The 20,405-nt window shown below is 39.2% G+C and overlaps 1 protein-coding gene across 5 annotated transcripts in view; it reads left to right on the top strand.

The window, feature by feature from the left end:
• The window catches only part of LOC126240979 (zinc finger MIZ domain-containing protein 1), a 148,322-nt gene that overhangs the window by 107,570 nt on the left and 20,347 nt on the right, over positions 1 to 20,405 (top strand). For 3 of the 5 annotated variants that reach the window (XM_049947967.1, XM_049947972.1, XM_049947968.1), the window contains 8 exons: positions 7,467 to 7,659; positions 8,694 to 8,894; positions 9,121 to 9,267; positions 10,730 to 10,777; positions 13,823 to 14,321; positions 16,000 to 16,080; positions 17,304 to 17,439; positions 19,069 to 19,279. In XM_049947967.1, coding sequence (XP_049803924.1) covers positions 7,467 to 7,659; positions 8,694 to 8,894; positions 9,121 to 9,267; positions 10,730 to 10,777; positions 13,823 to 14,321; positions 16,000 to 16,080; positions 17,304 to 17,439; positions 19,069 to 19,279 — 1,516 coding nt within the window. The remainder of the gene's footprint in view (positions 1 to 7,466; positions 7,660 to 8,693; positions 8,895 to 9,120; positions 9,268 to 10,729; positions 10,778 to 13,822; positions 14,322 to 15,999; positions 16,081 to 17,303; positions 17,440 to 19,068; positions 19,280 to 20,405) is intronic. The other 2 variants (XM_049947970.1, XM_049947971.1) reach the window with 2 other exon arrangements.

The following is a 20,405-nucleotide window of genomic DNA, read 5'->3' as shown; positions in this document are numbered from 1 at the left end:
CCCGAGGCAGGATTCGAACCTGCGACCGTAGCGGTCTCGCGGTTCCAGACTGAAGCGGCTAGAACCGCACGGCCCCAACGGCCGGCGTAGGAGGCTGATGAAGATTTGTTTACCAGCTCCATGTACGTTAGATTAGATTAGATTAGTTTTCGTTCCATAGATCCGTGCTGAGGAGATCCTCGTGGATGTGGAACATGTCTCTTTTTTTTTTTTAGGCTGAAATAACAATACTAATAGTATGAATATATACAATACATCATTTGTTTCTATTAAAAAATTCGTCAATGGAGTAGAAGGAGTTGGCCACTAGTAAGTCTTTCAGGCTCCGTTTAAACTGATCTTTATTTGTAACTAATTTTTTTATGTTTACTGGCAAATTATTGAAGATGAGTGTTCCTGAGTAGTGGACCCCTTTTTGAACTAAAGTAAGTGCTTTTAAGTCCTTGTGCAGATCATTTTTGTTCCTGGTATTGTATGTATGAACTGAGCTGTTTGTTGGAAAAAGAGATATATTATTTAGGGCAAATTTCATTAATGAGTAAATATACTGAGAGGCAGTAGTTAGTATACCTAGTTCTTTGAAGAGGTTTCTACAGGACGTCCGTGAATTTACTCCACAAATAATACGTATTACACGCTTTTGGACTCTGAAAACTTTTGTTTGACTTGAAGAGTTACCCCAAAATATTATACCATATGACATTATGGACACGTTCAGTTACTACAGGGTGACCCAAAAGTCCGTTAACATTTGGGAATGCACTAATTCACGGATAATATAGACAGAGGTGAAACTTGACACATATGCCTGAAATGACGTGGGATTTTATTGAAACCAAAAAGAAGTACAAAAACCGGCCAACGTATGGCGTTGGACAGCAACACGTCAGTGACGGCGTACGAGAATCACGCATAAAAAAAATGGTTCAAATGGCTCTGAGCACTGTGGGACTCAACGTCTGTGGTCATCAGTCCCCTAGAACTTAGAACTACTTAAACCTAACTAACCTAAGGACATCACACAACACCCAGCCATCACGAGGCAGAGAAAATCCCTGACCCCGCCGGGAATCGAACCCGGGAACCCGGGCGTGGGAAGCGAGAACGCTACTGCACGACCACGAGCTGCGGGCAGAATCACGCACAAAATGGGCTGGAGTGAGAGATGGATTGAGACGCTTCGGTAATCACGGCATGTTGACTTCATCAGAAAAGACACCGTAAGTGAAGCCTTCAGTAAGGAGGACCCGCTTTTCCAGCTTTATGAGCCTACCTCTAGAAGAAGGCTATTCGAATGCGTGAAGGTCCTGTGACAAGCGTTGCTGTGAAGAAAACAATCACGGATTTCCAAGCCACGAGTTGCTTTTCATGCAACTACAGTGCTTTCGTATACAGTACATCACCATTAGAGAAAAATCTAATTGTTCTGCTGACCCTGTCTGATAAAAATTGTATATTGCGAACTTTAGAGATTCTCTTACGGTTACTTCGGGCATACCCGATGTTTCTCTAATTTCTATACAACATTCGCCGTCCAGTACGTACTGGGCCCTATTAGTCAAATATCAGTTGAGCTAATCACATAAGAAGATACTCTACTCTGTGTGGTATTCAGCGTAGAATGCGTTTAATGATGTCGACTAAACGGAAGCAGTAATAAGAGAAATGACATTATATAAATGATTTGCGGAGGATTTTGTAAGTGCTCTGCAGTTACAGTTTGACGGCGTCTGTCAGCAGATAGAGCCCCAACTTGCTGCTGCCTCCGCCTGGGGTGTCCTGTAACAGGTTTATAGTCATGCCATGACAGAAGCTGACCCTTTTCGTTCGTAACTTAAGGCGATTTGCTTGTGGACCCAAGTTTTTACATTGAGGTGCTTTCAGACTGTAGGTGTGTGTGTGTGGGGGGGGGGGGGGGGCGTTCAAATTCTTGCTTAAAGACGGGGATATAAGCCGGGACAGGGTGGTTCAAAAAATGGTTCAAATGGCTCTGAGCACTGTGGGACTCAACTTCTGAGGTTATCAGTCCCCTAGACTTAGAACTACTTAAACCTAATTAACCTAAGGACATCACACACATCCATGCCTGAGGCAGGATTCGAACCTGCGACCGTACCGGTCGCGCGGTTCTAGACTGTAGCGCCTAGAACCGCTCGGCCTCTCTGGCCGGAGGGACAGGGTGGTATCAAGACTCGTATTTTGCCATAACTGGTCAGCTTCAACGACTAGATTGGTTGTAATTTTTCGGCGGTTTTTCACGGTGTTTTACATGTATACTGGACTACATCGTTACTTTCACTTGGACCCATACCTTATCCATTGCACCATTGTGTTCTGTAACCGTCCTCTGAGGTTACGGTACGTTTGCCTTGCCTGGGATCTTAGGTGGTAAAGTTGAAGGCTATTAACGGGAGCGTTCTGATCGGTATCTTCTGCTGTTTCTGTTGGTACATTTTTTGGCACTTTACATGAAAAACGAGTCATTGCTGGCTGAGCCCAACGCGGAAGTGCAGGCCCCGGTACCTGTGCGAGGCCGGCGAACTTGACCGTGTGGCGAGCGTGTGAGCGGCACAGCCGCGTCCTTGCATTCCGGAAGTCCTGCCTTCGGTTCCTTGAGACGGCGCCGCTAGCGGTAGCACACGGGGCGGGAGGCCTTGCCACACAGGGAAGCTTCACTAATCTGTTCGTTATAAAGGATCCTTCTGTGCTTCCGAAAGCCAGCCATATCCCAGGTTTGATGATGCTTTAGTAAGCTGAAAGGGGAATATGGCGTCGCTGATCCCCGCATTTCGTTTAGAAGATTACTGCCAGTCTATACACCAAACTTCCAACCACTCCGCAGCTGATTTCTTCGTTGCTTCGCTCTCTGGAGCATGCACTTACGTGCTTTTTTGTTCGCGTAGTGTGTGTGTGTGTGTGTGTGTGTGTGTGTGTGTGTGTGTGTGTGAGTGTGTGTACCCTCAACGTGGTTTCAGTGTAGTTCGCAGTTTTTCCATTAGCCCTCTCCCCCTTCCACCACCACCTTCACCACCACCACCACCTCTCTCTCTCTCTCTCTCTCTCTCTCTCTCTCTCTGCAGATATACATTGCTAGTGAGCGGTGAGCGATATAAGGGGCACAACAGAAACGCTTCGTACAGTTATATGGTCCCCCTTTACTGTATCATTTGGGAATGAATGACTCTTTGGCAACCTAATCGGTTATGCTGACCTATGCTTTAAGACGTTGTCCTGGTAAAACTATACTCTTGGAAAATGGGCGGAGGTTTTAAACACAGCATTTCTTTGTGTGTTGTTTTCTACATAAATATGGAAAATGAAATGATTCAGAATGTCAGTCATGCAGATGTCTACATTCAGGGAACTGATAAGTATAGGAGCTGACGAACAAGCCTCCCGAACCCAATAGTAATCATCTATTTGGTTCATATTGTCTTTGTCCGCAGCTCGTGGTCGTGCGGTAGCGTTCTCGCTTCCCACGCCCGGGTTCCCGGGTTCGATTCCCGGCGGGGTCAGGGATTTTCTCTGCCTCGTGATGACTGGGTGTTGTGTGATGTCCTTAGGTTAGTTAGGTTTAAGTAGTTCTAAGTTCTAGGGAACTGATGACCATAGCTGTTAAGTCCCATAGTGCTCAGAGCCATTTCATATTGTCTTTCAGCAATATGTACCAAGCAGTCATGTAATTATGGTACAGTCTATTTCGAATACTCATCCTTAAAAATTGCACAGTAGTGTTTCGCACAAACAGTGCAGTCTTTCTTCTGGAGCTCTATGTGTAAATTCCACGAGCCTCTCTTTAGGACACTTGCACCAATTGAAGAAACATCTTACAGATCTAATCAAACACCTCTGTATTCCAAATTAACCTCAAATTGTGCAGTACTCCAGACAAGAAAATGTTGCACTACAATGTTGTAAGCTATTTCCCATCATTCTACATCTTCACCTGAAATTCACACTTAAGTGTTTGTCAGAGGGTACATCAAACCACTTGCAGACTATTTCTTGACTATTCCACTCTTGATTAGCATGAGGGGAAAATTCTCTCTCTCTCTCTCTCTCTCTAGCCAATTTCATGCTGGACTTACTCCAGCGTGCCTAGATACAGAGTCCAGTGCAGAGGCATATCCACGGCAAATGAAAGTGCTTTGGACAACAGAGTTCCAGGGCACAAACAAACACAGCAGAGGGAAGGAAATACAGTACTAACCTGACTGTAGCAGTTGGTGAAAGTGACCAACATTCATCTCTTTGCACTTTTGGGCTCTGGTCAGCAAGTTGCTGAAGCTGGACTGCTCGAATTGCTGCTGTCTCATCTGAAATGTTCTGCTCTAGTTTTTGAAGACTATTAGGTTTTCTGCGATACACATTAGGCTTGAGGCTTCCCACACAAAACAATTGCACACTGACAGATCAGGTGACTTGGGTTGTCAGCTGGGGCCACGAACAGACTGTGACGTCTGCTAACAACTCTGTCAGGAGTGATGATTGTGTAAATGTGCTCCAAAGTTTGGCTGGATGTTTGGGCAGTTGCTCCTTCCTGTTGGAAGTAACTGTAGGTCCTTCAGAAATGCTTTCAAAATGTCGAGGCCACTTTTATTTGCCCCACCCTATACCACTGATTATATACATGAGAATGAGGAGAGGGGGGGAGGGGGAGAGAGAGAGTTGGAACTGAAGAGGCTCTGACATGGCAACATCTATCAATACAAAATTCCGTATTTCTGTTGCATAAATACTAACTTTATTGTTAAAGAGTTGCAAACACTTGTTATTATTGAGTTATTTACAGACTGAAGCACTCACTCTGTTGGAGAAGGATAGGGCAGTGAGTTGGCTGTATACTTATTGGTAGAACCAGCCACGCACTCATCTGGAAATTTTAGAGACCACGATTCCAAATGATGTAACTCACTCTTGGGTGCCCTAAGCTGCTTCTGTAACTTGCAACTCTTAGTGTCTGGCTATTTTCAAGCATGCAGTCCTTTGAAGGCCAAGTGTGAATATTAGCAGAGCACAGCCTTGGACTGAGACTGTCCACATGTCTGCTGTCCAACCATTTTTCACCCACTTTTTTTCTTTTTATCCCCCTCGCTTTTTCCTTCTCTCCAGTTCTCCGTGTGAGCAACCGTATTTAGGTCACGTCTGGAGTAATAACTTCCTCCAATAATTCAGCAGGCAAAGAGCAGCTTGCCCATTACAGACTGGGTCTGGCCAGCCTCAGGCAACAGTCTGAGCTGTCACCAGCAGTTTTAAGAGCTGGCCACAGATTGCGTGGTGCATCACTGCATTCAGCGGCATCACATACGAATGTGCTGGAATATTCTTTAACAATTTCTCTTAAGACAACAGGAGTATTAGAGACAGAACACAAGCACAGATCGGAGAAGGAATCCTTTTCAAAGGCGGCATTGTGGCATTTACTGTAGCTGTAACCTAATACTGGGTGAGTGGTCAGGGTTTTGCACATCAGCCCTACCAAATGCAAACTCAGCAGTTTTACCAATGTGACACTTCACTCTGTCCCATGTGTTGGTCGAATTAGTGTAATGTAATTTTTGACAGCTTACAGTAAGCAGACTTCTTCATGACCACATGGCATCTGATCCTCCATCGGAAGAAGTTCGAAGACTTTAATGGTAGTCATGCTGCCAATTCCCCCCCCCCCCCCCCCCCCACACACACACACACAAACCCATCCCCCGTCAATGCAGCAGTATAAACTATAATTCAATACAAGAATATATAATCCAATTTTAGTTTTGATTAAACCTCACAATTTGGTTTTTACATCTCTTCTTGTCACTTTTACTTTTTTGGGTGGTGCTCTGTGTCAAACACAAACCTTAAATAATATTTATCTTGCTATTTAACTACATGAAGAAGGTGAAGTTAACCCTCCGCACGTCATTCCCCTCCCCAAGGCAGCCTTTGTGGGTGGGCAGAGCTATCCCTGCCCTCTACATTTGATTGAGAAAAAGTGCTCACACTGCACTTTAGATGACAACACTAGCATTACAAATCATTGTTACTTGAGTGTATTCATTATAGAACAACTGAAGCAGTTGCTTACCGAGACTAAAAGTGGAAATTAACAAATTACATTGATCTAGTGATGATTCAATGATGACACACATCCAAGACAGGTAATTAATTTTCCAAGACGCAGTCCCAACATTTTTCATAACACAGAACATTCAACTACTGGAATGGATGTGCAATTTTACATCTACTGGATGAGATCAGTGAATGCAAAACATCTCCACAGAATCTGCAACTGCTTGTTGTACGTTCTTTGTTGCTTCCATTATCGTATATTTTAGCCTGCTAGGCAAAACCTTCCACAATGTATACAAACCTTTCATATGGAAAATAGTAAACATACACTTTTTTGGAAAATAATCCAGCAAGGTTAACTCCATTTTACTTGCCTTTTCCCTTATTGTCACCACTTCCATACAGAAAATTATAAATTTTGATCTGGTCCTTTTAGTAGTTTTTACCTAAGCTTCAGTGTGTTGAGATTACCAGGCAGCTACTTAGTGATTTAATGCTAGAGTAAAGTTCTAGTCAGGACTGAGAAACTTTCTGGATGTTGCCATAGATGATGCTGTTCCATGAGCATGGCGAGTACACAACAGGACAATTCAGAATTGCCAAAAGCAAGACAGTGCTTCAAAAAATGGAGGACATTATTTTAAAAATCCTGGCAATTTGTTTTAGAGTCAATAAATTGTTTGTATTGTACTCAGTGGGATAATAAACTTGCTCTAATCTCAGTATGAACAGAAAACAATATATAATTAATTTGCTATATTATTAAACAATGGTATTTACTTCTTAGATATACAATGCAATTATCTTGAAGAAATTTTTAGTCTTTTCCAAGAGTGTTTCTTTTGAAGGAGTATTTTGTATGGGAACTTGCTCTGCTTTTTTCTGCTGTCTCTACTTTTCTCATTAGTTGACAACACACAAGTAATTAGTAGAATGCAAATGTATAAAGTGACAGTACTTCACTAAAATTTTTAATGAACCACCACCTCTAAACACAATAACATACGAAAACACAAACTTCATATGATTAACTAATATTTCGTTTCAGAGATATTGTATATGTCAACTATAAATTCAACATTTCTCCAAACAATTAAACCATTGGTTGCGATACTTTGAAGACTATATAGCCAGGTGTGTGCAGTTTATAGTTCATTCCAGTTATACTGCAGTGAAATCTGTTGGATGATGAAATGCAACTTCCATTACCAAATAGCCAGACATTTTCTAAAAAAATGACATTGAAAAACCAGACATATATGGAAAAAGCCAAACAGTTGGTAACCCTTTTTGGGACGAATGGTCCACTCGGCATATTAATCCAGTTGTTGCCAATGCATTTGCTGCTCTGGTTTCTGTGTTTGTGTGAGACACAGAACAGGAAGGCCGAATCCACCATTTGTCCTCAGGACTGCTTACGGGACAGCAGGGGGGCCCGTCCAGGAGGCCAGTCACGCGCAGTTCCACGGCGGAGGCGGTGCGAGTGCGCTGAGTGCAGCTGCGATGGTGGCTGCTGCCACAGCCACAGCGACTGCCACCGCCAGTGTCGTCGCTCTGCACGAACAGGCTGCTGCTGCCGCCCAGGGGCAGTTTCCACCGCAGGTACACACAGTTTTCTCATCCTAAGGTACCTGCTTCTAGTGACAGCATCATCATAATCATTTGTACATGATTGTTGTGGCTAACAGTAGCTCTCCATTTAGTACATTGAACATAGATACCAAATTCTTTCCCACATTCTACTCTCCTCTTCTGCCTCCCTATCATCATCATCATCATCATCATCATCATCATCATGTTCTCTACATCATTTGATTTATACAATATAAAAGGGTGTGCTGAAAAGTAATGCCTCAAGTTTTTATTCTGTTCTCAATATGGACTGTGGTATTATATGTCATGCATTCTGCCCCACTTAGCTGACACAAGTTTCAACCCTCTCCTGTTGGAAGGCTCTGAATTGTATAGTGTAATATAACAGTCCTTAACACAACTATGTCAGTGCATGAGAAACAGTGTGCTGTAATTGAGTTTCAAATATGGAGAGTTCATCTACAAATGGAGCACCTTCTCCTTCAGCAGGACATGCCAGACCTTACACAAGCACTGCAACATGTGCAACAATCTGCCACCTTAGGTTCACCGTCATCAATCATTCTCCGTACAGTCTGAACTTGGCCCCGCCCGTTTTTCATCTGTTACCAATAATCAAAGAACACCTTCAAGAACTTCGGTTTGTTATTGATGAAGCAGTGCAAGCAGAGGTGAGTTGGTGGCTCTGCCAACATCAGACATTCTACAGTCACGGTATCGACAAACTGGTCTCTCGATGGGAGAAATGTGTTCATCGCTAGGGTGACTGTGTTGAGAAATAAAGATGTAGAATGTTAATAAAGTTAGTTTTATTTAAAAAGCTTTAATGTTTACACATAAAAAATTATAGGCATTGTGTTTCAGCATGCCCTCATTATTCTAGTAAATGAAGAAATATGTAACACTGAATTTTAATGTAGTGTAAACTGTCACTGCAGTGCTTAATATAATTAGATGTTAATGAAGTTTCACAAGACAATAATTTTATTGTTTTGAATTGTCCTGCGACTGGTTCATGTACCAAATTTTGCATCCTCTTTCAGATGCAGGGAATGCCTCAGCAGTATGGTTATGCAAGTCAGGGAGGGCAGAGGGGGCATGCACCTATGACAATGGGGGGAGCACCACCAGCCAGCATGGGTATGGGTCCGGGAGTTGGTCCCATGGGAGGTATGGGAGTCATGGGTCAGCACGCGACCCAAATGATGGGAGGTGTACCAGTTGGCAAGATGGCAACAGTGCAGGTATGTCACGTATTGCTATCAAAATTGTGCATTTTACCAATTTCAGATAAAGTTAAAAAGGCAAAAAGAAAGATGAAAATAATAGTGATAATAAGTATGTATTGACTGTGCTTTATATAAACCCATATTGTGGAATTTTAAAACAGTTTTTAGCTAATTTCTTTAGCCGTAAAACCATATTAAGAACAATGAAACTATGTAGAGAGTGAGAGCAATGTGTTTGCAGGGACAAGGTCAGATGTACCCACGGAGGGTGGCTCCTTACCCGAGCCCTACAATGCACGCTGCTCACAAACGGCAGCCACATTTCACACAGCAGCAAGCGCAGCCCGTTTCACCTGCATTTTCTCCTGCTAGCACTACTGCACCACAGGTCAGTTAACAATTACTGTGCATAAGTGAAAACGTTAAATGCCATCTGACATCAAGTAATCAAACAAATGGTAGGGAAACAGAGAATGTCGCCAGAGCAGAGCGTACAATAAAATAAGTATGCTCAAATTCATTTGTGCCAGTGTGAAAGAATCTCTACTTTATACAAATCAGAAATGAGTAATAACAGATTAACAGCATTGGTCATGTGCTTTTTAACAAAAGGAGAAAAAGTGTATTTCAGTTGATAAGAAGATCTTTCTAAGTGGAGTGTGTGCTCTTGTGAAACCTACACACAAGTTAAAGCTGTGTACCAGACCAGGACACAAACCCAGATCTCAGCCTTGCCTGCAAGGTCCAGGTTTCAATTCATGCCCTACACTTAGTTTTAATAAGTCTATAAATTTTATATTAACTTTGTCAAGAAAACTGTGGACTCAGTATCCAAAATACATTGTTATGCTCTGCTCCTTTACAGTAAACACATTTGGAACATTACCCACAAATATTGTACCTTAATGAATTACATTTCATTTGTATCATGCTCAAATGTATGGCCTGGACAAAAACTGGAAACATTGGAGAAAAAGATACATAAAGGCACTGGACCATCTTTCAGACTTATTATGATTGCCTTCAATACAAAATTTGTTACAAAATGGATTTGCACAATATTTGAATTAGCTTAGACAGGTCTTTCACGCTTGTACATGAAGTGTCATCTGTTTGTTTTTCAGATGGAAGGAGAACATCTGTTTCTTCTGTAGTTTCTGCAATTTATCAGATATTCTCTAATATTCATTACTGCATGGCCTGTGTAGATAATGAATTCAACATTTTCCTCATTACGTACTAAATAATTTGTGTGTTTTGTCACATCACCCTTCTTATATGGCGTAATCTATGACAAAGTATGCTCTTTATTCTCTGAAATAACTTTGCAACTAAATTTTTGTTTAATCATACTACAAAAACTAAGAAAAAGGCACTTCATCATGACAGAAATATTTGCATTGGAAATTAGATGTTCAAACAAAATATCCGCAGTTTTCATTCTGCGTATACAAATTTGAGCTATTGTTAATAGGGAAGGTGACTTGCAAAATCATCTTTTGCTCTCCCATATGTCCTTCTTTTGCTCAAGAAGGTTTCATCATCTTCTCATTAGTATTAAGGGATAGCCTCTGAGGTTTTCGCTGCTGATTTCTTCTGTCATTTCTTTTGTTAACTGTTCAGGCTTTCGAGAAGTTTGTCTGAAGTGAAGGAACTATTTCTCATTCTTTCTCTCTCTGTCTTCCCAATCTCTCTCTCTCTCTCTCTCTCTCTCTCTTTTCTCTCTGAGCTGCTATCAAATCATTACACCTCATAACGGATGATGTCTTTCCATGATATTTGTGTTTCATCATAACCTTAGAACCAGGTTACCCTCTTTACATCTATTAAAGTGGCAGTCTTTGTTCCAGATGGTCCAACTAAACGTGCACCAACAATCTGCCCTCTTTGAAAACCTGGTAAGTCTCCCCTCTTGCAGCACTTGTTTATGAACTGTTGCACAAGAGTAATATGCTACTATATAGGTTAAATAAAATTATGAATAACTGTGATCATGATCACAGAAAGTTGGTTCAGACATGGCAGCTCGATGTTTATAGAATCCAACACCCCAATTATGCCCACTGTATAATAATAAGACATGTGTTCTGATGACTTCAACTGACCCCGATGCCCACATACATATCTGTTTGTCTAGTGTTTCCAGATTTTTTTCCAGCTTCAGGTCAAAGAGTACTTACTGCTTATTCTAGTTCCCTGTGGACCCTTCCCTCCCCCCTCCTCCCATTGCAGACACTGTAGTGTTACTGTGGAAGGAAATATCAAATTGTAAGCGAAGGAAACACATTTTAAGAAACTAACAAAAACAAATGAAAATAATAAGGAACAAACAAAAATTGTCAAAATTGAACATGAGGGAGGAAGATCATGATTAGTGACTAGAAATTGTATTGTTTATGTAATTGTTAAAAAGAGTCATTATTATAATCCAGTTACTAGAGCTTTGATCAGGTGTACTAGTGGGTGTCTGCTAGCATGCTGATGCCACACTTGTGCCCTGGTCTCCCACAGCCCCCCCCCCCCCTCTCTCTCTCTCTCTCCCTCTCTCTCTCTCTCTCTCTATCTATCTATCTATTATCTATCTATCTCCCTCCCTCTTCCCCTCCCCCCCCCCCCCCCTTTAACATTTCGAAAATGAGAAATTGACAATGCTTGGCATTCTTAGCCACATAGATCAAGTGTCAGTAGAGAGTAGTGTGTAGATTTCCACACAGTTCTTGTTTTCCATTCCTTATTTAGTTATTAGTTTCAGCAATTTGAGTTGCAGTAAAAAAGTGCATTTTGTGGTATTTTTCGTGCAATTTATTTGATGAGTGAATGTGTTGTTTGTAAGATGAAAATAGGAAAGCAGGAAGGAAGTGAAATTTCCCCTTTACAATGTAGATTGGGTATACATACAACTCCAACAAGACAACACAGCAAGAACAATGTGGCTGAAAAAGACAGTCGAGTTTTGGCACTGGAGCAAATGCATAATCCACAATGTATAGAAATACATCTTGTAGAGGATTATGGTGAAGTAGTAGCATCTGTATGCACACTCGTTAAGAAAAATTTCCAGAAGGTAGACGTAATCAATAGCTATTGTATCAAGGAATGCAGTAATATGTGACTGAAAAAAACCAACCATTGTAAGAGAAAACCTCGCTGGTGTACAGGCTATTTGTGCTGCAGCTTGTGGCAGTGATTTGAGAACTATCCAGCATGTGTACCGCGAGGGAAGGTCCACAACATTTGAATCTGCCAGGAGAAATAGTAGAAAACACAGTTGTTTAACCAAACTAAACAACTTTGATAAAGATGTTGTCTGAGTGTTATGATAGCGGTGAAAAATAAATTTTACTCCATCTGCTAGATCTGTGAGATGCATATTAAACAGTGCAGGATCTAAATACAAGCATTAGCATGATGGTAGACAATTTTTACTTGGATGTACTGATATAGTGTAAATTTTTGTGGACAATGACGTACTCTGTACTTCAGGTGATATTTGACCTATATTCTATCTGGATGAAACTTTGGTTACTCATAACCATTCAATAAAGTAGATCTGACAGAATTTGAACCAATAGGAGCCTTACAGAACCTGTTGGGAAGGGGGCCTTAACACAGATGTAGCAGAACAAACAAATCAGAAGATTATCATTCAGAAATGAACATAACTAAGTTCAAAAATTAGTTTGAAACCAGTTTTTTGAATTTATGTGAAGAAGGTTCCATCATTGTCATGGACAACACCTAGTATCATTGGAGATCTTTTTAAAAAATAGTGTTTTGTAGCCCCATCATTGTCATGGGCAACACCTAATATCATTGGAGATCATGTTGAAAAATAGGGTTTTGTAGCCAAAAGGGTGAGGAATAATGTGGTGTATAGGAATCCTGAATAAAACCAACCTGCTTCCATAAAAAAAATGTGTTAAATTACTTATTGAATGCCCCTCGTAATTTAAGAATCTTTTTTACTGCATATAGGCTTGTTATGTTTTAGTTATATTCAATATTTTTTAATTAATGAAACATCAACTAATTACATCCTAGAAAAAAATTTGGAGTGTAGCAGTAGCAGAACCAAATGCAATGAAAAATCACTCTCTGTCTGCCTTTCATTTAAAGATGCAGTGAAGGAAAGAAATTGTGTTACAGGTGCTGCCTGAAGTGTGTGTGTGTGTGTGTGTGTGTGTGTGTGGAGGGTGGACAGGATTGGGGGAGGGGGGGGGGGTGATGGAGGTAGGAGATAGGCATGCAGCAACATTCCAAATTGATAGAAGCAATGGCCACACTCAATTTCTTTTTTCAGAACTGATTACATTTTCTTTCCCATCGTATTGGAATGTCCCTCTTAACCCTGCAGTTCTGAGTAACTTTCATGTTTGTTTTAAATAATAGTATTTAATAATCATTGCACACTCTGCTAAGTTTCATCAGGATTACAAAAACAGAAATGAATGTGTATATAGACAGATGCCAGCTGGAAGAACAGTGACTCAAAACCCTGGAGAGGGGAGAGACAGTGCATAGTAAATGAATAAATCACACTGGACTAAGATTCAGAGCTCCATATTTTCAACAGTACTTGAGTTTTATGAACTGTTCATCAAATTTTTCTGATCAAAGGTTTTCAGTCACCTTCCTTTCATTTCAGAATCTCTACACGTATCCTTTCATTTTTGTTGGTTTTTATAAAATGCTTTGATAAATTCTAAACTAAATTGTATTTTTAAAATTGCACGCCTATCAGTCAAGATTCAGTTGTTCCTGTTTCAGTGTGTTCTAAGTGGATGCTGGCTGTAAATACTGTTCATTCTTTATTTTCATTTTGAATAGATATAATTTTGTTTTATAAAGGCTGAGTTCACAGTTGGGGAAGCTCACAAACATGCTCCCATTCGAGCACATTGTATGGTGAATACGTAAGTGACACCATAATCTGTTTCACGCAGTACGGGAGTGGCGGGGCTTACGGAGGTCGGGCTGGACCCGGCCCCGGTCCTGGCCCCGTGCCGGGATTCCAGCAGTATGGCCCCCCACAAACCCAGCAGCAGCAGCAACAGCAGCACCAACAGCAGCAGCAGCAACAGCAACAACAACAGCAGCAGCACCAACACCAGCAGCAGCAACAGCAACAAGTTGGTGTCGGAGCCAGCCAATTCGGTACCGTGCGGGGTGCTGCACGCCAGCCCACTCCGCCGTATGCTTCTCCGATGCCTGGGGCCGGAGGGGCTGCCGGTCCGGGAGGCGGGCCGTTCTTCTGTGGAGTTGGCGCACCCTTTTCGCCGAGTTACGGGGCTGGTACAGGTGCTTACCAGCACAGCCCTGTACCTGGCAACCCCACACCACCTCTCACACCAGCAGCCAGTGCTCCACCTTACGCTTCGCCCGGTTCCGGAGCTGACGTGAAGCCCAGCTTCCCAGACGTCAGACCGCCGATGCCGTTGCAGAGTGAGTGAAGTAACACAGTGGCTGGCTGTCAGTGGTGCAGCATGAGTGATATCCCAAAAGTCTCATTGCAAATGTGGCATTTGATGGCTATATTCGTATAACAGAGTTCATATTCACTATAAAACATAAACTTTGAAACCTTGTTGGCCCTCATTTGGGAAATTTTCAGGAATGACTGGGAAGGAGTAGTATAGAAGACTATTTTAAGAACAAGTGGTGTTTAAAGACAGAAAAGAATAAGCTTTTTTATGTCTGCAGTTTGGAAGAACACTGATGCTGCACTTCTGACAGACTTAACCTTTCTGCTTTTCATTACCATAATTGTATTCTGTAGTAATAGGTTGTGTTAAGTACATTTAAGAAATTCAGTACCAATAGGTAACTTCTTGTAAAATGGAACTGAATTGAATAGTGTGTGATTCGTTAATACTTGATCTAATAAACACAAGAAACCAGTGAATGGCCACTGTGTATAAATATTTAATGGTTTCTATCTGAACTATATAGTTTTGTCATAACATTGATAGTGAATATGTGAAATGTCTTCAGTTGATGAGTATTTTTTTAGTGACAAAAGTTTAGGGGTCAGGTGTCATGATAAGTTATATTGTAGAGATTTGTTTTGTTGGCTCATGTGGGTTGAAACTTGGTTTGCCATTACTAATGTTTCTTGACTGGTTAAATTAATTAATTAAAATACTTGAACTAATTCACATAGTGCTCAACAGAAAAGCAATACATATTATAGTTTTATTTTATGTAGAAAAATTATTCTCTTTACATAATGAGGTTTATTTTGCATTATTATTTACTATAAAGTCAAATATTTTACTGTTAGTTAATGGTGCTATTCTAAACAAAATCTTTTCTTCTGCCTACTATTTTCTGTTTCAGTAGTAGTATTCAGCCTATTTTCTGTTTCAGTAATAGTATTCAGTTGGTATTGAAACTTAGTTGTTGCTATGGTATATCTGAATCACAGAGTGATATTTTATTTGTGAACAGTCAGGTTAAAGAGTGAGGGATCTATATTTTACTGTTGTCCAACTAGTTATTCTTTTCATTTGGTATAAAACAATATGGACCAAAGTATTCTTTGTCTATATTTTTATAAAAAAAGTATAGTATCTCATATTGAAAGATGTAGCACCCAGCCCAGAATTATCTATAAAGTGATCTGCAGCTTATTACACCAACTGTCCAGGGAAGTATGCTGTAAAATTGAGAATGATGACGTAAGACTTTCATTTTGAATCTCTTAAGAAGTAGATTTGAAATCAGACTTGCAGAATATACTACCTACTTTTTTACATCTTTAAAGATCCAGTTGCAGTTTTTATCTCATTTCATACATATGTGAAAAAGCTGCTTGGTTGCTCAAACTGAAATACACACTTACATGTGTGTACTGTTCAACACTGCTCAGTCATTCATGGAAATGAGAAATACCCATAAGCACGGCTAATCAAAATAATTATTTTCTCACGCCATAGTACGTACTGAAAATAACAAAGACAATTTTGGCAGCAACTGTTTCTTGGCAAAAATAAATAAATACAGTGTGTGCTGCCTGCATAACAGGAACATTGTTTCATTTTATGATTTTTTTGTAATTTGAAGAAATCGGTTAATTTTTGTGTTAGTAAAGGTTATGTTTTCTTTTTAATGTCCCTTTCAGCTGCCTACATGACAAACCAGCCGTGCTGGTGTGAGCAACCAGTGTTTCATCACTCATGTGACAAGGTGTCCAAATTTTTGCGTAAGTGACACATTTTAATTGTGACACGTTTTGTATCTGCGTTCACTTTTTAAGTATGGTGTGTACAACAGCTTCTGTGTGTATTTGTGGTCTGTACACTGCATGTGCAATTCTAAATGTTGTACTCAGTTGTCAGGACAGATTCAAATTTCCACCATCAAATTAGTGAAAATAAATAGAAAGGAAAAAGAACAAAGATTCAGTGAATAAATCTTAAATTCCAAAAAATTAATTACAGAACACAGCAGAAATGAAGGTTAAAGTGAAGATAGTATTTTGTCCTGGAGGCAAAAAGACTTAAGTTTTGTATTTCCATTTTTTCTTCTTCTGAAAGCAGTTTTAACGTCTGATTCATGACCTTAAAATAACTATTTTTTGGCATAACTTCTTGGTTCATGTTGCTCATACTGATAGCTGATGAAAGACACACACAAATTTAGGATTACACTTGTTTTCTTCAAAATTTTACCTGTTTCTTTTGGGATTAATGAGTCATTTCTTCTTGTGCTGAAATTCTGTCTCTCTATGTGCAGTGAATTTGTAATGCTGAAAAACACTGTGTAAGCACCTGAAAAAAGTAGATAAAATACTGAGGAAGTAAAGAAAAAAGCTTTTAACAGACTGTAGTTTTCATGAAATGTATTCTGTAAAGCAGAAATAGAGGAACATTATTATCACTGAGCATATTTCAATAAATAACAACCATGATAATTTGTTCTTCACATGAAAAAAAAAGTTGAGTATAGATATTTCAATTTGGTGTTAGTTTTCATTTCTGCCTGAAGCTATATGTTTTGCATTCCAACTCTTTGTTTTAAATAACCCAAAATAATCTACAGAAGTGCTGGAGGGTTTGTGCTTTTATCATTGCTTTCTTTTACAAAATGTTTGCCTGTTTTCTGATGAAAGAAACTGGAAGGGGAACCTGTCATGTACAAAGTCAAATTTCCAAGCATTTCCAACAGCTCATTTTATTTGTGCTACTATATAAATGAAATAATTTGAATTGAAATGAGTCATTTGGATGTAACTAGGCTAATGGCTTAAAGAAAATGTTAATTTTGCATGAAATGGACCAACTTCTCTTCTTTTGCGTCTAAAATCAATGCCAAAAGAAAGCACAAGTTGTGCAATGAGCTTTTGAGTGAGTCTGTTTCACTGCTTTCAAATATTTATGCTAATAAACAAAAATCTTATGTAGTTTTAATTTTTGTTCTTTGCAGAGGATGATGAATTAAGGCTGACATTTCCTGTTAGAGATGGCATCATCTTGCCTCCATTCCGGCTTGAGCACAACCTGGCTGTCAGCAACCATGTCTTCCAACTCAAACCAACTGTCCATCAGACACTCATGTGGCGGTAAGAAATAGAAACATTATGTTTAGTTTAATCATCTGCAATGAGAATTGCTACAAAATGGCACAGGTTGAAAAAATTTTACTTACTAAGCTGCAACGGAGACAGCCTTGAGCAGGAAGTCACAAAGCTGGTAGCTTTTGAAACCAGAAAGAAAGGTTGGAAGAACCAAGATTAATTAAGAAGGACATAAAGTAATGCATGTCTGAGAGAGACAGTGGGCTACTATGAGAGGTGAATAAACAAACTGTATACGTCATGCTAAGTCTGCAACACTCTTTTTCTTTATTAGACAAAGGGCTTTCCAGCTCTGAAATCCAGTATGTTTATTGTTTTATTCTTGTGCTTGTCTCCATTGCTGTCTGATAAGTAAAGTTTTTTCTATTTGCATTTGGTTGTACCTGGAATAAAACAATGTGAAATTGTCAACACAACAATATTTTTTTAAATTACAAATAAAAGTAAAAAGCAATTCTTATACTAAGACAGAAGAGAAGTGTCCAATTACTTGTTAAATTGGTGTATGTGCAGTATTGCTTGAAGTTAATATATTTTGTTATGATCTACAAATTGCTTTGGCCAGTATTTTCAGGCATGCAGAAATGATTATTCTTCTTCTTCTTAATTATGTTTAAAAGGATAAAAAAATAGCATGCAAATTCTGTGAAAGTATTCCTGGTGAAATAATCTTGAGAGAAGGCCTGACTATTAGATGGGAAAAAAATTCTTCAGGGTACTGCACTTGAGCGATTAGAAGACTGAGGATTTGGAACACCCAACTTTTAACTAGAGTAGTCTCCATGTAGCTTCCACCTATTCCCATACTTACAGAAATTTGCATTGGAAAATGTTTAGAGACCAGTGAAGATGTATTGATGGGTATTTTTCAGACCATCCAGAATCACGTTTGTGGTACATAACCTGTCCACAGGACTACACCAAAAAAGTAGATCTTTGAACTAAAACAATTTTAAAAATTTTACCATTCCACAGTGGCAGGCTGTTATAGCAACCGGTTTAAAAGTGTTTCAGAAAAAGAGCAGTCGCAGTAACGTTTGTGTGCACACCAATACAGACATTGTGCCATGTGCGAATTGTACCATGGTTTTGTAAGCGTGGCCCTATCTTGTTCTGTCGTAGTGGAACCGGCTGGTGTGCTCAAGGTCCACTGCAGGGTTTAGATGTTTCATGGTGGATGGATTATATATCCAGTTACCTTGGTGTCTATTTTACGTTATTTGTAGTTTCATGACTGATGGACCACATATCCTTCTACTTTTACACAATCTGATGATGTCCCAAAAGGGTGAAACATATAATTGACACTAAATAATCTTGCAACCAAGACTGTTTTTGTTCTGTAAAGCAGTTTTTCACTGCCAGGCAAAGAAATTTTAGCCTCACTCTCTAACATACAAAAAGCAAGAACATGGAAAATATTTACAAGTTTTATAAAATGTTTTGTACATTCAAGTTTGCTGGTAATATTATGGTACCACTGTAAGAGATGATACCATTTCTTACCAAATTTATTCATTCAAAATTCTGACTCAGTGGCTAAATTTCTACGTAATATTTACAGCAAGCTAAAATCAGTTTAGTGTTCTTACATTCATTTTTTTTATTGTACAGGTCAGATTTGGAGTTGCAGCTCAAGTGCTTCCACCATGAAGATAGACAAATGAATACCAATTGGCCTGCAAGTGTGCAGGTTTCAGTGAATGCAACCCCACTGAGCATCGACCGTGGGGAAAATAAAACCTCGCACAAGCCACTTTACCTAAAAGAAGTTTGCCAGCCAGGAAGGAACACAATACAAATCACTGTCTCTGCCTGTTGCTGTGTAAGTATTTTTCTGGCTCAAAAGTTAATTACCATGTTTATTTAAAATGGAGGGGTGCTAATGTAATTTTTAAGTTAGTTAAAGGATGAACTGAAGAACATTTCTAAGTAGGGACAAACTGGTTTTCTGTTTACCATTCTTTTTTTTTCATTGCCAATTTAACCTGACTGTAAAAACTGATCAAAATAACTCATTTTCAGTTTTGTGTTGCTGGTTTTTCCAGTAATAAACAAGGACGTCGATCAAAGACTGAAAAATTCTAAGACTTCCATGGACGTTTACACTATACTTTTGAAGACATGTAGAATCAAAATTTCAAGCAAAACAGTTAGTTCAAAGAAAACTTAGTCTGATCACTGCTTTTCTGGAAAAATAACGAGGGGATGAATACAGCAAAAAATTGCCAGTATTCTCCTACTGGTTCTAATTTTTTGAAGCTCTGCTCAAAATTCGTGCTGTAATTGAGGATCATACTACTATTTGGGCTTTGAAATTATTCAGTGGCAAAGAGTGAAAATTGTGGTTGGGGGCTCTATCTTTCATGTTATGTTGCCAGTTTTCGAGGGTTACAAGCATATAAAGTAACATTATGTGGATGCAGACAGCAGATCAATTACTTCCAATTTTTATTATTAACTTTGAATGAATTGTTAAAGTTTTATTTATTACTGTTGCCATAATTTCCTTTCTCATTACTTATATTGTAGAAATGATAGAGAAATAATAAGCTTTCATGTAAAATTTGTAGCCTTGTTTATTCTTTAATTATTACTAAACCTGTTTTGTAGTCATATTTATTTACTTTTGAACAGGAATTTGAATAGGCCTACGGAAGTCTTTTGCTGATGAAAATAAAAATATGCTTTCAAAAAATTCTAATTAACAATTTAGAAACATGGCAGAATATAACATGTACAAGGAACAATTATGAGACAATAGCTAAAATTTCAATACTGGATTAATTTATTGGCCAATATTTATTCATAAATACTCAATGTATTAGTTAATCTGTGAGTCCTTTTGTCAAAAACAATATCAAGGGTGATATTAAGCTTTTGTAAGCCACAGAACTTCCTACCAAAGATAAATATTTTTTAGTCTACAAATGATAAGCCTTCTACTTAGC

The sequence above is a fragment of the Schistocerca nitens genome, chromosome 1, assembly GCF_023898315.1.
Source record: "Schistocerca nitens isolate TAMUIC-IGC-003100 chromosome 1, iqSchNite1.1, whole genome shotgun sequence".
Taxonomy (NCBI): Eukaryota; Metazoa; Arthropoda; class Insecta; order Orthoptera; family Acrididae; genus Schistocerca; species Schistocerca nitens.
Note: the sequence above shows the minus strand (reverse complement) of the source record. Positions and strands in the feature narration are given on the sequence as shown.